General features: G+C 40.6%; 2 protein-coding genes and 1 pseudogene across 3 annotated transcripts in view; 1 reads left to right on the top strand and 2 right to left on the bottom strand.

Annotated features, from left to right (window-relative positions):
* The window catches only part of LOC145491183 (uncharacterized), a 43,677-nt gene extending 39,655 nt beyond the window's left edge, over positions 1-4,022 (bottom strand). For both annotated transcript variants that reach the window (XM_081470334.1, XM_081470333.1), the window contains exons 1-4: positions 3,690-4,022; positions 3,540-3,597; positions 1,151-1,207; positions 362-423 (exon numbers count right to left, since the gene is read on the bottom strand). In XM_081470334.1, the coding sequence (XP_081326460.1) occupies positions 362-423; positions 1,151-1,207; positions 3,540-3,597; positions 3,690-3,698 (186 nt within the window). In that variant the 5' untranslated portion in view covers positions 3,699-4,022. The remainder of the gene's footprint in view (positions 1-361; positions 424-1,150; positions 1,208-3,539; positions 3,598-3,689) is intronic.
* Positions 4,023-8,627: 4,605 nt separating this feature from the next.
* Positions 8,628-8,987, bottom strand: LOC145490518 (uncharacterized). Its single transcript, XM_081469627.1, has one exon. It carries the CDS (start codon positions 8,985-8,987, stop codon positions 8,628-8,630), a length of 360 nt encoding a protein of 119 aa, XP_081325753.1.
* Positions 8,988-11,472: 2,485 nt separating this feature from the next.
* On the top strand, positions 11,473-12,976 carry LOC145490004 (actin CyI, cytoplasmic-like; annotated as a pseudogene).
* The last annotated feature ends 1,560 nt before the right edge of the window (positions 12,977-14,536 follow it).

Consider the following 14,536-nt stretch of genomic DNA (forward strand, 5'->3'; position numbering starts at 1 on the left):
CAAGTTAAAAATTTGTCTCTCACCTATTGTTTATTATTAAAAAATAAACACTTACTTTGGAGACCCCCCCTGAATGTGTTGCTATCACAAGCAAACTGAAACTTATTTTTCTATGTACTATAACTTGTCAACAACATAGTACAGGGTATGATTTTAAGTCCAACCACTTTTTAAAAATCTGGATTTTTCACATTCTCACATGGAATTGCCCTTAACTGCTATTTTCAGGTTTCCTACCATTTAGGTAGTTGTGTATGTGGCCAAAATAACTCAAAATACCTTGACTGAGCTCCTTTAAGACAAAAATGGTAATCATAACAATTTAACACTTTGCTTAATTTCCGACTTGATCAAAACTCACTGAGGTTGTAGAACGGCCCCTTGTATCTGTTTGTTGCTGAGAACTTGAACCAAATATGTCATCTAGAGACGACAAAAAAAAGAGCAAGATGTGAACTTTATATTTTAATTGGTGACAAATTTAATATATAATTATTACAAAGAATTATAGTACAAATGGGTCAAGCATCCCTGCCAATTAATAAAATTAATAATTTGATTTCATTTTTTTTAACTTTCACCTTTTAATTTTAGCATATTCTTCACTGAGACTTCACAGTACTACCTACTGTGTATTAGTATAAATCTACTAGCGTTCTATCATGAATGTCATTCTCTGACTGGTTACGCTACTCACTATCTATTCTGTGATATATAGTGAGTAGCGTGGCAGTGTGCCCTTGTTAACAAAATTATGGCCGCTTCTTGTTGTTTTCAAACTGTCTATGAAGAGGATTTAGATAAAGTTTGAATGACTACTAGTTTTCTACTAAAACAATTAGATTTCTTGCTCTAGATTTCCATGCGTGATAGTTGACTCAGGCTGCACCCTCATCAACTATCATGCAATAGAAATCTTGAGCTCATAATCTAATAGTTTAATACATAACAAATAAAACATCAAATTTGAACCAAGTACTAGTTAATAATTATCTGGAGTGCTTGGTCTTAAAATCCTGGCTTTAGATGACAAAGTTGTGCTGTGCTGTGGGTTTTTGCTCACAAACCTCAACATTTTTCAAACCTTTGTTTAATCCACAATTTATTGTGTGGAAATAAAGAAACTAGAAAAATAAACTTGAAAGCTTACCATCATTACCACCCAGAATGGAATCTAAATCCTGATCTAATGCTGCTCGGCCGGAAGCTGGAAATATCAAATGTAAAGCTTACGACACAATGCCTACCATACTGTTGATATCACCAATTTAACCCTTTCTCTCTCAGTGTTAAAGGGACACAGTCAGCTGTGGGACCACGCTGACCTGGACACTAGTTTTCTCACTTTGAAAAAAGCCCACCTCAACCTGAAATCAAAGTACATCTAGAAATCTGCGTCAATCTTTGCACTGTTTGCTTGATTTTCAATAGTTTACTGAAAAACCTGTTTTTGAGTGCGTTTTTGCTCATCCTATGATATCATTTTTATCATATTTGGTTAAAAAAAAAGTATGGATTGCATCTCTGTGATGTGCAAATTAGCTATGAAACGGAATCTAATGCGCATCTGTGCCAGCCAACTGTGTCCCTTTAAGACATACAGTGTAACTAATGGCATATTAATTTTGAGTCTGTGGATGAAATGGCAGGTATAAGCAGTTGCTTATTAAGTAAAACAAAATAGTAGTCAGCAGTGTTTTCTTACAGTATTCCCTAGTTTCCAAGTACACTCTTTAAAAAAATTGTTACATCTGCTTTTTGGAATACAACAGGAAACTTGATTTTATAGTAGAATCCTAATTTTTCAAACCTCCAAGGGAAATGAAAATCGGTTTGAAAATTGTGGGTAAACAACCAAGCCATCCAGTTGTCAAATATGTTTGCTAACCAGCTATTCCCTTACATTTTACCAGTTTGCCACGATGTACATCAATACATTAACGGCAAGCAGCAAGTTTTCAGTTGGTTTCCAACTTAAATTTATGTTAATTTTCTGTTTGTTTTGATCACTAACTTGAAAGGCCGTGTGCCAACATTGTTTCTCTGTATTTTAGATTTAAAATGGTCAGATACTTGGGCCAACAGCTTAGCTGCTGATAAGTTAAACACCTAACAGCAGTTAAGTTGCCTGTCCAAATACGACTCCAGTTTTTTTGGGTTTTTTTTTTTCACCATTACAGATTTTGTTCCAAAGAACAAGGTTACAGGTGGATCAGATATTATGTAAATAGCATAGCTAGATCTAAAAACAGATAAAAAAACTATCTAAAAACAGTCAAACACTTGGCCTGACAACTTAGTGGCTGAAAGGTTAAACTCCTTCTGCAGTTAAGTTGCCTGTCTAACTACGACTCCAGTTTTTTTTTTTGTTGTTGTTGTTTTTTTTTCACCAAATACTGATTTTGTTCCAAAGAACAACGTTGCCTAATCAGATATATATAAAGAGCATTAGATAGATCTAGATACAGTCGAACCTCCGGTTGCGACCACCTCTCATGAGGAACCACCTCTCCTCAGCGACTAGTTTTTCCAATATACAAGTACCAGAGGTTTCCAAGTCAAATCACTGTATTTCGAACCTCTTGTAGGCAACCACCTCTCGTAAGGACCACAACCACTTTTAGAGCTGAAAGTTTGAAATTTTCTTTTGTTTTTAACCTCCCGTAAGCAACCACTCGACAGATAATACAGCAGAAATTCAATAACAAGGTGTTGTACCATTCAAGATGTCGTAATCTTCTATGCAATCACCTCTTGTAAAGTGACCACAGCCACTTTTAGAGATGAAAGTTTGAAATTTTCTTTTCTTTTTAACCTTCCATAAGCAACAACTTGACAGGTTTTGTAACATTTAAGATTCAGTTTGTAACTATCATGAGACTTGTTCTGTTTGCCTTATTAGGTAGTTAATCAGAAAAGAAGCATGATACTCTAGATAAATACTTTGAAAAGCTTTAAGATCTTTTTGGCTACTATAAGTTATTGCATGGGTTTAGATGGGCATTGGCAATGCAATGCACAGGCAAGAGCTTCTTTTTGCATTGACAAGCCGACAACTTCTTGCAGGTTGCTCACCATACACTAGTGTGGCAAAATTTTGACCCAGTATGGTCTAAGCTCTTGTAAGCCACCACCTTCTGTAAGCGATCACCTAAGCTTGACATTTTGGTTGGTCTCTAACAGGAGGTTCGACTGTACTGATAAAAGAAAACTATTTAAAAGTAGTCAAATTCCCCAGCCAACAGTTCGGTCAGTGTAAGACGCAGACTGCAAATTGCAGACTGAGGGTTAAATGCAGACTGCAGACCAGGGGTACAATGCATTTTATCCCCGCTCTGCAGTTCGCTGTCTGCGTTTTACATTGACCGAAGAGCAATTAGGTTAAACTCGTAACAGTAGTTAAGTTAACGTTGCCTGTCCAAATAAATCCAGTTATTTTCAACATTACAGATTTTGCTCCAAATTCCAAAGTTGTCTGATCAAATTCATAACTACTATTAACAGATTAAGTACAAACAGCAAAATAGTTTTTATATTACCCGCGCGTCCTACGGCTGAACGACGGCCGGACCCTGCTACAGGGAAGGTATCGCCACCCTAAGAAACGGAACAAAATCTCAATTAATTTTCCCAGAATCATTACTTCCAGTGTCTTTTACTTCTATTTAGACTCATTTTGTACTTCTTACCCTTCTCATTCCATCAGAATCTTCAAACTTTCCAACTTCAAATTACAACCGGAAGATCCGCCATTTTGGAAACGGTTGGTAAACAAACGCATACTTTAACTTGGTGAACCGCTGAGGCCAGAAGATCGCGGTTGCAAGCGATTTCCCGCGCATTTTAGCGGAAGCTTCGGGAAGCCCCTGTGTCTGATTTTAAGCCGAAAAGGACTAGGTACGAGTCTGCAAATTATGGGATTAGCAGCTATTGATCTACATAGTCATAAAGTGCACACCAAGCTTTACAAAATCCCCAAGTTTGGTGCAAACAGACCCAATAGTAACCAAGATACAACCATTTGAAAACATCAAAATTTACAGAAAAATGTATGGACGCTGTGTCCGGATGACCAAATATTTCTGTGTAATTTTGGCATTTTTAAATGGCTGTATCTCAGTCAAAACTAGCCTGATTAACACTAAACTTGGGGATTTTGTGAATCTCGATATGCTCTTTTTGACTATGTGGATCAATAGTTGCTAATCCCTTAATCTACAGACTCATACCTAGTCCTTTTCGGCTTGAAATCAGGCAATACCCATAAGGAAAGAAAAGGAATTAGGAAGCCCATGAATTGATTTTCTCATGGTTATCATGGCTAGCAGTATTGCTCGTGGGCGCGTACGAACGATGACGACGGAGTCGTGCAAGATGGCGGCCATACTCTAGCTAATAGGTTGACAGAGACATGCACCCTCGGTTTGTGACGTCCCTCTATGTTAAAGGTCAATTGACACCTGTCAAAACAAGGTATCCGCAGTATCATGTGATCATATTGCGGGCTCAAGTTTAGAGCTCATTGAGGTCACGTGATTTTTGAAGTTGACCGTTGACCAAATGCTGGTTTTTCGATTGGATCGCGGACTCATGTCGGACTAACTTGTTGAAAACAGGGCCAGGTTGTTCGGAAGCCGGTCATCGCTAACCCAAGGTTATAAAAGTTAACCGAAGTATAAATTTATCTTGTATACAAATGTTCTTTTAAACTACTTTTGGTTTGTGTATCTGAGGACCTTGAGATTATTCAAACTCAAAACAGAAGGCCAAACGACATAAACAGAAAATCTTACCGTTAAGTTACAAAACTCAAGTCAAATTCTCGCTTATCCTGGCTAACTCTATGTCTTATTTGATATACACTATTTAGAAATTGCTGTAATGGTTTTAAGCTAACCAAATCCAAACATTCATATTATTGGTGCCTACCGCTCTAAAACTGAAGTTTCAATTTCCGAGTTGATTGGGTAACCCGGAAACACTGACCCCCACTGCGGACCGGGTCCGCGGACTACCCTACGGACCGGTCCACGGGATAGTGTAAAAATAACAAATAAAGATTTCACTTATTGGGCGGGAATTAAAAAAACACGCGATAAACTTTTTTTAAGCCTTGAAACTCCGGAAATTACGTTGAATATGGATTAATCTCATTGAGGGCTAGGTCTAAAAAAAACTCATCGAATGTTTTTTCAATTCCCGCGCAGCTGATTTAATAATTTTAGGGGCAGTTTTTGTCATTTTTGATAAAAGGCAAAATGACACCTCACACCAGTTGATATTCAAGCCAGCTGCATCTCTTACTCAATAATGTCAATCACAGCTTCTTTGGCCTCAAGAGACTTTGCCAGTCTGACGAATGTTGTTTCTTTGCTTCATAAGTTTTGAACGGTCAGAGAGTTTTCTTGTCAGTGATCTGGATACGCTCGTCCCAGTGGCAAGAATTTCAAGGAACTGGTGAACACGCCTTCTGCTCTGGTTTTGTTCCATCTTCGATCTGCAAAGTAGCTCAAAGTCTACGTACAGAATGACAACGCGACCTGAAGGTCTGGATGGAATTAACTGACACCTCACAAATGGCGGAAAAAATTACTGACACTGAAATACCCGAAAATTCAACTGACAACTGACATTTGTAGTCAGATTTACTGACAACTGACAAAAGGCTTTAGCCATTGTTATTCGTTTGAAATTCACTGAAAATAACTTCTTTTGTGGGGGAAATATTATTGCTTTAACCTTTGTAGTTTAAAATGTATCAGTGTGCTGACTGACCACAGCAAATTACTAAACCTCTTACTTCTCGGTGTTGTGGAAACTATTGTTAGTTAGCTATTTTGCTGTGGTTTGAGAATTGCTTATTGTATTTTCAATCTTTTGTTTCTCGTCATATGATGATCACGCTATCGGCAACACCAAGAAACTACATTTTCATAATCTGTTTGGCATGTTCAGAATTTGTTTGTTTGTTCGTGTTCTTTCTCGCAACATGGTCGAGCGCGCGAGCAAAACAAAAGACGCGAGAGATTTATGAGCGCAAAGGGGTAGGGGGTGGGTAAAGGAGAAAATAATTTGGGGTTTTGCATTTGATTATAACTTTGAAAATAACTTCTCGACCACGGCCAGTTAATCAGCGACGGAAGAACGGTAGCTTAACAGTATATAAAAAGCCCCTGGCCATTTTGTTATTGTAAAATGTCACAAACCTGATCCGTATCGCGCGCCGTTGGTCTCTGTTTCTGTTTGGTATCTGTTTTATTGATATATCTTTCAAAAAGTGTTACATATATATTTATATGCTTTCAGTCGAACCGTCACTAAAGGCCACCTCCGCTACAACGGCAAACATCTCTACAACGACCATTTTTTCGGTCTAATGAAAAAATGACATTACAGTCGAACCTCGATTATCCGGACCTCGATTATCCGGACTATTCGATTATCCGGACTTTTTTCTCTGGTCACAATTTTTTCATGAATATTAATTAGTTGTGATCTTGAAAACTCAAAGTCGCAAAAAGCCCAATAATCCTTTCAAAAGACTGTTGAAACAGCATATTATCCTGAGCGCTTTTCAAAATTCGCAAGTGCGACGAGACAAAGAAATAGTCTGATGCGTTCAGCTGAAATCTGATTGGCTCAACATTTTAGACCTTTGTAAATACCTGAACTGAAAGTTTTTACTTGTAAATACATACAGGCTGTGTAGATTTCACAATTAAAATGATGTTTTCTTTGCTGTATACCTTTTGTTTACATTTCTATCTCATTAATATTTATGTTTTCGATTATCCGGACTCTCGATTATCCGGACTATTTACCGAGGTCCCGACGAGTCAGGATAATCGAGGTTCGACTGTATCATTATTTTGGGCCTCAAACTATGCAGAAATGAGATCGACTGTTCGTTGCTCGTGTTGTTATCATTATGCTGCTTTATTACATGACAAAGTAGTTTTCAGGTAAATCTGAGCATTCTGATTGCCTCTCTCTTGGTCGGGATTTTACCATACGGAGCGAAACGGTTTTAAGCCGTGTATTTTTTGTATTTTCGAAATCCGGTAAATTCAAACAAGTGCCACATATATAATAAACTTCTTACTAACCTAACTTGTTAGAGTCGTACTGGGGTTTATTGGTCCTCGTCTTTTCTTGTACAGACCTCGCTGAGCTCGGTCGATCCGAACTGCCACAACAACGGATCAATATTTCCAGGTACAGCCCTTGCGTTCGGTTAGTAAGAGGCTACTAGAATTGTACGAAAGAATATTAATATATTGACAAAAGGGAAAAAGAAGCATTTGGGCAAGTTATCGATTCAAAAGGAATATTTTAAAAACATCAGATTTAGGAGAGATCGCTGAAAAACGCCTGTCGTCGTGTTTTCGGGTAGCTTGCGTTCAGACGTCAAAAGAAATAGACCCAGGGGGTACTTAAAAAAAAAAAAAAAAAAGGACGAAGGTGCTCGTCATACCATCTAGGGGTTAGAAATGCGGTTTGGCACGTCTAAGTGTCTTCAGCCTCAAAAGGTCCAGAAGGAGCTTCTAAGCTACCTTTTCGTGGGGTAATGAGCCAAAAAATATATGACAGGAGATAATGTGTTGTTTTAGAATTGGTACCTCTTAGGGGTGAAAAACTTTCAAGCCACGCCCACAAAACAGGGTCTTGGTTTCTCTTGGGAGTCAGTTTTCAAAATTTCCGACGAGAACCCTGTCCCTTATATATGGGAGTCCCCCCCCCCCCCCCCCCCTCTTGGGAGGAATAGAGCGGTTTTTAATTGAGTGTCGAAAGTAATCAGGTAATTAATTACTTTGGTTTTGGTTTGAGATTGGCTGAGTTTGGTAAGTGATTGGTTTGGTTCTGGTTTTATGACACTCATTTGAAAACTGCTCTAGAAGGCAAGTTTTCAGATTAATACGCTCTCGCAAAATTTCGAGAAATTTAACTTAGGCTAAGCGTCGTAAACAGACCCAAATAAACTATTGTTTTCAGTCTATATACAAGGACAATTACTGCATGTACGCTCGTTTACTTATATGATCACGCACCACCGGGATAGTATTATTAGATACGGGTTGACAACTTAAGAATCCTGTGTAGTTTGTATGGAACAGCGTAAAAAGTTCGATATTCTAGGGGTAGACTTTAATTTTTTTTCAACTACGCATCCAAAATGAAGCAAATCTTTGACTTTTCAGATTTCTCTGTCTCTTTGTTATTTCTTTGTGGACTCGTCTCACAAGGGATTAGAAAGTTAAGATGAAGTAATCCGTTGTACAATCAACAAGCTAAATACAAATCAAAAATGAACGCACAACAAAACAACTCAGACCAGTGAATGATCGTAAGGTAGATCCTGATTTAGTCATTATGTCACATGATCAAAAGCAGCCAATTAGAAACGGCGTTGGTGGAAAAATAATGGTCTTCAAACCGCCAAAAACCTCACACACTTAGATCTACACAGGTGACTCTTGACTTTGTTGCTGAATTCGCGCTCTATATCAGTAAAATGGCCGCTACCTTGCTTAATTCCTTGCCCCCGAGTGGGGGATAGGGCCAGAGATCAATGCTCGCCATCTGTCCCTATTCTTGGCCACAGCTGCTGCTGCGGCCCACGATGTAAGTCACAGCTCAGCGCGTTCCTTCTCCACAGTTCTCCGCCATGTTTCCCTTGGCCGTCCTCTACTTCTTTTTCCACTTGGTGCCCAGGATAATGCCAGGTGTGGGTTTCGGTTTGGTCCGATACGCAGAACATGACCAATCCACTTCCATCGCCTGCGTCGTACTTGTGTACTGATCTTTTCGATTCCCGCTCTTCTCCGAATTTCATCAGTGGGCACACGCATGGGCCAATGGACTTTCAAGATTCTCTTTAGGCATTTGTGAAGAAAGGTGTCAAGCCTTTTTTCATCCGTTTTTGTCATTCTCCAAGTCTCGCATCCATACAACAGGACAGCAATGATGTTTGACTTGAAGATCCTCATCTTAGTTTCTCGGCGGAATTCACCTGTTCTCCACACCTTGGAAAGTCGATGAAAAACGCTTCTAGTTTTACCTAACCTACTCCGAATGTCCTGTTCGGCACCACCCAAGTTGTTAACAGTGGCCCTTAGATAGACAAAGCTGTCTGTATCCTCTACGTCAGTGCCGTTTATCTTTATAGGATCTTGTCTCCTAGCATTGAGTCTGAGCACCTTCGTTTTGTCGACGTTTATCTTCAAACCCGTACCTTCACCCCAGTCTTTCTAACTTCGTTTCTACTTGCGTCCATGTGCTGGAAATGAGCGCAATGTCATCGGCATAGTCTAGGTCTTCAAGCTGTCGCATCATCTTCCATCGAATCCCTGTATTACCTTGCTCGGTAGTCCTACACATAATCCAATCTATTACCAGCAGGAAGAGAAACCCTGACATTACACAACCCTGTTTCACTCCTGCTTTCACGGTAAACCAATCCGATTTGCCTGCTCCATCGATCACTGCACACTTGGTGTTACTGTAAAACAATTTGACCATTCTTATGAATTTTGATGGTATTCCATAAGACTGCATTATCCTCCACAGTGTTTCACGGTGGACACTATCAAATGCTTTCTCGTAATCTACACAACAGGTATACAGACTTGCATTCCATTCCAGCGATTGTTCGATGACATTTCGCAGCACAAAGATGTGTTCAGTCGTGCTTCGCCCAGTTCTGAAACCTGCCTGTTCTTCCCTTAGCATCCCATCCACTGCATCATGCAGTCTAATAATAATTACTCTTCCCATAACTTTCGCTGGTACAGATAACAACGTTATTCCACGCCAGTTGCCGCAGTCAGTAAGGTTCCCCCTTTACCCGTTTACCTTTTCTAAAGACATCCTCCAATTTTCTTTTCATAAAGAAGCCATTTTGATTTCAAACAAGACAGATGATTTTATTTATTATTAAGTTAATAAGGTATTTTAATTCTAATTATTGTTTTATTTTTATCTTAGTTATTTTACTATTATAAGCAGGTCCATATCAGCCTTTTGGCTGCCGATTCAATATTGTTCATTCAATCTTGTAATTATAAACCTGCTCTAACAAATAAAGGATTGATTGATTGATTGATTTTTGGGAAGCCTAACGATCAGACCACAATTCCAGTCCTCCGGGATTTCCTCTGTCTCCCACACCGTGCGAAATAGGTCTTCTAGGAGGCACGCAGTTGTCTCTATGTCAGCCTTCAGTAGTTCTGCTGTGATTGAATCCATTCCAGCTGCTTTGCCATTCTTCATGTTCTTCAGAGCCTGCTTTAATTCCTGTCGGGTGATACATTCGTCGCTGACATCTATTTCGTTTGGCTGCCTATCGTCGACAACTGCGGGGGCTACTGGATCAGGCCGGTTCAGGACATTGTCGAAATGTTCTTACCATCTATGTCTGATCTCTTCTTCTGTTGTTAATAGCTTTCCATCCTGGTCTTTCACCATGTTCATTCTTCGTGGCCGGTCGTTGCATAACGTCTTCGTTACCTCGTACACCGCTTTTAGCTAGGTTGCCATTCCTTGCAGCCTCCTCGGCTTCCCTTGCAAGCGCATTTGCCCATTCCCTCTTGTCTGCTCTCAAGCTTCTCTTTACTTCCTTGTTTTTCTCATTGTATTCTATTCTCCTTCTTTCTCTTATCCTTTCTGATCTTGTCTCTTCCATCTTCTCCTTCAATTTCCTTCTTTCGTCCATTTTTCTCCAACTTGTTGCACTTATTCAAGTCTTGCTCTTCCTTTGTCTATGACCAAGAACTGACTATGCCGTTTCGCTGTAGGCCTTCTTGATGTTCGACCATTTCTCCTCGACGCTTTCGGCATTCTGGGAGTCATCGTTTCCTGTTTCATCTGACTCAGTTTCTGTCAAGCAGCTAAATCTGTTCTTAAGCTCTAAGACAAACCTTTGTTTAATCTCAGGCACCTTCAGCTTGCTCAGCTCATACTTCCGTGCCGTCGTTTCGCCTTGCTTTCTAACCACCCCACTTAGCTTCAATCGAATATTTCCAACAACCAGGTTGTGATCACTAGCTATGTCGGCTCCCCTGAAAGCCCTGACGTCCTGTACCGATCTCTTAAATATACCATTAACAGCTATGTGGTCAATTTGATTCCTTGTTCTTCCATCTGGAGAGGTCCAGGTGTACTCATGGATGTCTTTGTGGAGGAACATGGTCGTTATGATGGCCATGTTGTTGGCCGCACAGAACTCTATGAACCTCTCACCATTATCAGATCTGTCGCTTCCTAAACCATGCTTACCAACCACTCCGTTTTCGCCCTCCATTTGGTGCCCTAACTTTGCATTCCAGTCGCCCATAGTTATTATGATGTCATGTCGAGGTGTCCTGTCATACGCCTGTTGCAGTAGTTCATAGAACCCGTCTTTTTCATTGGTGTCAGCGTCATTGGTCGGTGCATAGACTTGAATAATAGTTGTTTTTATGTGCTACCTTAGTTGTGGATAATGGCTCCGGTACGTGCAAGGCCGGTTTTGCCGGAGATGATGCTCCTCGAGTAGGGTTTCCCTCCATCGTTGGTCGCCCAAGACATCAGGGCGTGATGGTTGGTATGAGTCAGAAAGACGCGTACGTCGGCGAGGAAGCTCAGAACAAGCGAGGCATTCTGACTCTGAAATATCCCATGGAATACGGCATCATCACCAACTGGGATGACACGGAGAAGGTAACCAAAATTTGCTGCTTTAATTATCGAATATTCGGACATTACTCTACTGTGAATTTCCTTCATTTCAGGTCTGGCATCACGCCTTCTATAACGAACTGTGTGTAGCTCCCGAGGAACACCCAGTTCTGCTAACATAAGCTCCGCTAAACCCAAAAGCTAACAAAGAAAGGATGACCCAGGTACACACACTTCTCTCAAGTGATGAATCACTCTTGCTGTTGATTTGAACACAACGTTCAACTTTGTAATGTACCAAGTCCTAAAACGACAAGACTTTTTGAATACTATTGTACCCAAGTCTAAGTGTAATTTTGAATTATGTAAATTTGTGCATTGACCAAGCTTGTTCGGTCAAGATGGCTGGATATTGGCCAAGTCAGTCTTTTGCGTGTTTATGGACCGAGAAGGAGTCGAGGTGAATTTGTTCTTTTTTTTAATCGGGCAGGTTATGTTTGAGACCTTCCATTCGCCAGCGGTGTTCCTTGCCGTCCAGGCTGCTTTGTCTCTTTACGCCTCTGGTCGTATAACAGGAAATGTTGTAGACATCGGTGATGGGGTCAGTTTCTCAGTTCCCGTCCACGATGGCTACGCTCTTCCCGATGCCGTCGTTTGTCCTTACTTGGCCGGCAGGGACTTGACAGACTACCTCATGAAGATTCTGACCGAGCGTGGCTACTCCTTCACCACCACAGCCGAGCGTGAGATCGTGCGTGACATCAAAGAAAAACTTTGCTATGTTGCTCTCGACTTCGAGAAAGAAATGACGACTGCTGGCTCAAGCTCCACCATAGAAAAGATCTACGAACTTCCCGACGGTGCCGTCGTTACTATTAACAACGAGCGCTTCAGGGATCCTGAGGCCCTGTTTCAGCCCTCTTTCCTTGGAATCGAAGCTGCAGGCATCCACGAGTCCACCTACAATTCCATCATGAAGTGTGACGAGGACATCCGTAAGGACTTATACGCCAACATAGTATTGTCTGGGGGCTCCAGTATGTTCCCAGGAATCGCTGACAGAATGCAGAAAGAAATCACTGGCCTGGCTCCACCCACAATGAAGATCGAGATCATTGCTCCTCCTGAGCGTAAATACTCTGTATGGATCGGAGGATCTATCTTAGCCTTGCTGTCCACCTTCCCACAGATGTTGATTTCCAAACAAGAATACGACGAAGAAGGACCCTCAGTTGTTCACCGCAAATGTTTTTAAAAACACTAACATTTGAGTTCAATCGGAGAAATAAGAATTTTATACGGACACGATTTTGCTGTTTTCGAGAGGACATTTTGTACGTCTGATGAAATATTCGTAAGAAAGTGTATACGCCAAGCTAAAGTACTTTTTTTCTGGTATCGGTAATTCTGTAACTTTCTATAAATAAATCAAATCAAATTTCTCGGGGATCATTTATATCTGTCTGTATTTTTGAGCTGCAGTTAATCAACTGCGCCATTGCAAAGCTCAAATGCACTCGGCGCTTTCCGAAAACGCAGGTGAAAGAAAAGTAAACGTCATTCCAGGGAGGTACCGTGGTGTAACAGTGATGGAGAGATGCAAGGCTGTTTATGGGTTGGGAAATTTGTGAAGTCACTACTTTCTGCGTTAAATATCACTGTAAGCCTTTCACAGTTTCGAGTCAAACATTAGCATTAGTTTCACCCGGGGGGGGGGGGGGGTACTTCCATATAAAAAAGACGGGGGTGCTCTTCGGAAATTTTGGAAAGAACACCAACATCCTGTTTTGTGGGCGTGGCTTTTATATGGCAGTTCCCCCCCCCTCCCGGGCAGTTTCATTATTACTTACAAACGACTACCCTGTTTACGAGATTGGTAATATGCAAGCAATTACCGACTCCAGAGGGCACGTTCGAACACATAATAAAAAGTACTCTTGTGGCAAAATAAAAAGCAGGTTCTAGGAAAGTACTTCTTAAAAACAGGTCCGCAGTGCGTACATGTATGGGTTACAAGTTTTAGTTGTAATTAGGATAAACTGAATTATCACGACCGACCTTGAAAACTGAAAGCAGGGGAAAAAAGTGAAACTTTCTACGCCACGACCAATATGGCCGACTTCATCCGACCACTAACCGGAACCTGGTTTCAGCAGAACACGTGACAAGCGCTTAGCTCCCGTAGACAAATAAATAAAGAAATATCTCGGATGAAGACAAAGTGTGGATTACACTTCGTGTAAGCTACACAAAACCTGTCAGATTATATGCCCTGCAATAGGAACTGCGTATGAACCCTTAAGCCTGCCCGCAGGTTTCTAACAATGCCAGCGATGTTTGACGAGTTAGCTGAAAGGCCTCTGAAAGTCCCTTGGCAGGGGCGAAACATACGTATGTAAGGGTAGCCATTGTAATATTCTCACACTTTTTGCTAAAATATATCAAGAGAATAACACAAATATATACAAATACATACTAGTAATGCAACGGAATATCTCACGGGTCGCAAGGTATAAAATTCTCGCGTGTATACCAAGAAAATACAAGTGACGAGGGATATTCCATGGTATATCACAAGAAAACGTTGTAAAACTATTTTACACCATGCCATATTAAATACAGTATCAAACGAAAAAGATCGCTGCGCACGATGGGAAGGTTGGGCGTAATTCCGTGAAGTATACAATGGCTTTCTGTGTTCTAATTGGCTGTATTTCTTTAAACACCATGTAGTGTTCTGCAGGCAAAAGATCAAAACAAAACAAAAAAAAGTAACGCCTGAGAAAGAACTGAACAAATTCAGCTTTTTAAGAGGTAATCTCTGACACAATGTAGCCTGTAGTGCAGGCGCTTTTTTTTTTTTTGGAACGGAACGCTCGAT

Source organism: Orbicella franksi, chromosome 6, assembly GCF_964199315.1.
Source record: "Orbicella franksi chromosome 6, jaOrbFran1.1, whole genome shotgun sequence".
NCBI classification, from domain to species: domain Eukaryota; kingdom Metazoa; phylum Cnidaria; class Anthozoa; order Scleractinia; family Merulinidae; genus Orbicella; species Orbicella franksi.

What these genes read in the sequence shown, in the direction of transcription:
- LOC145490518 (XM_081469627.1), bottom strand. Translation starts at nt 8,987, where the DNA reads ATGAGGATCTTCAAGTCAAACATCATTGCTGTCCTGTTGTATGGATGC.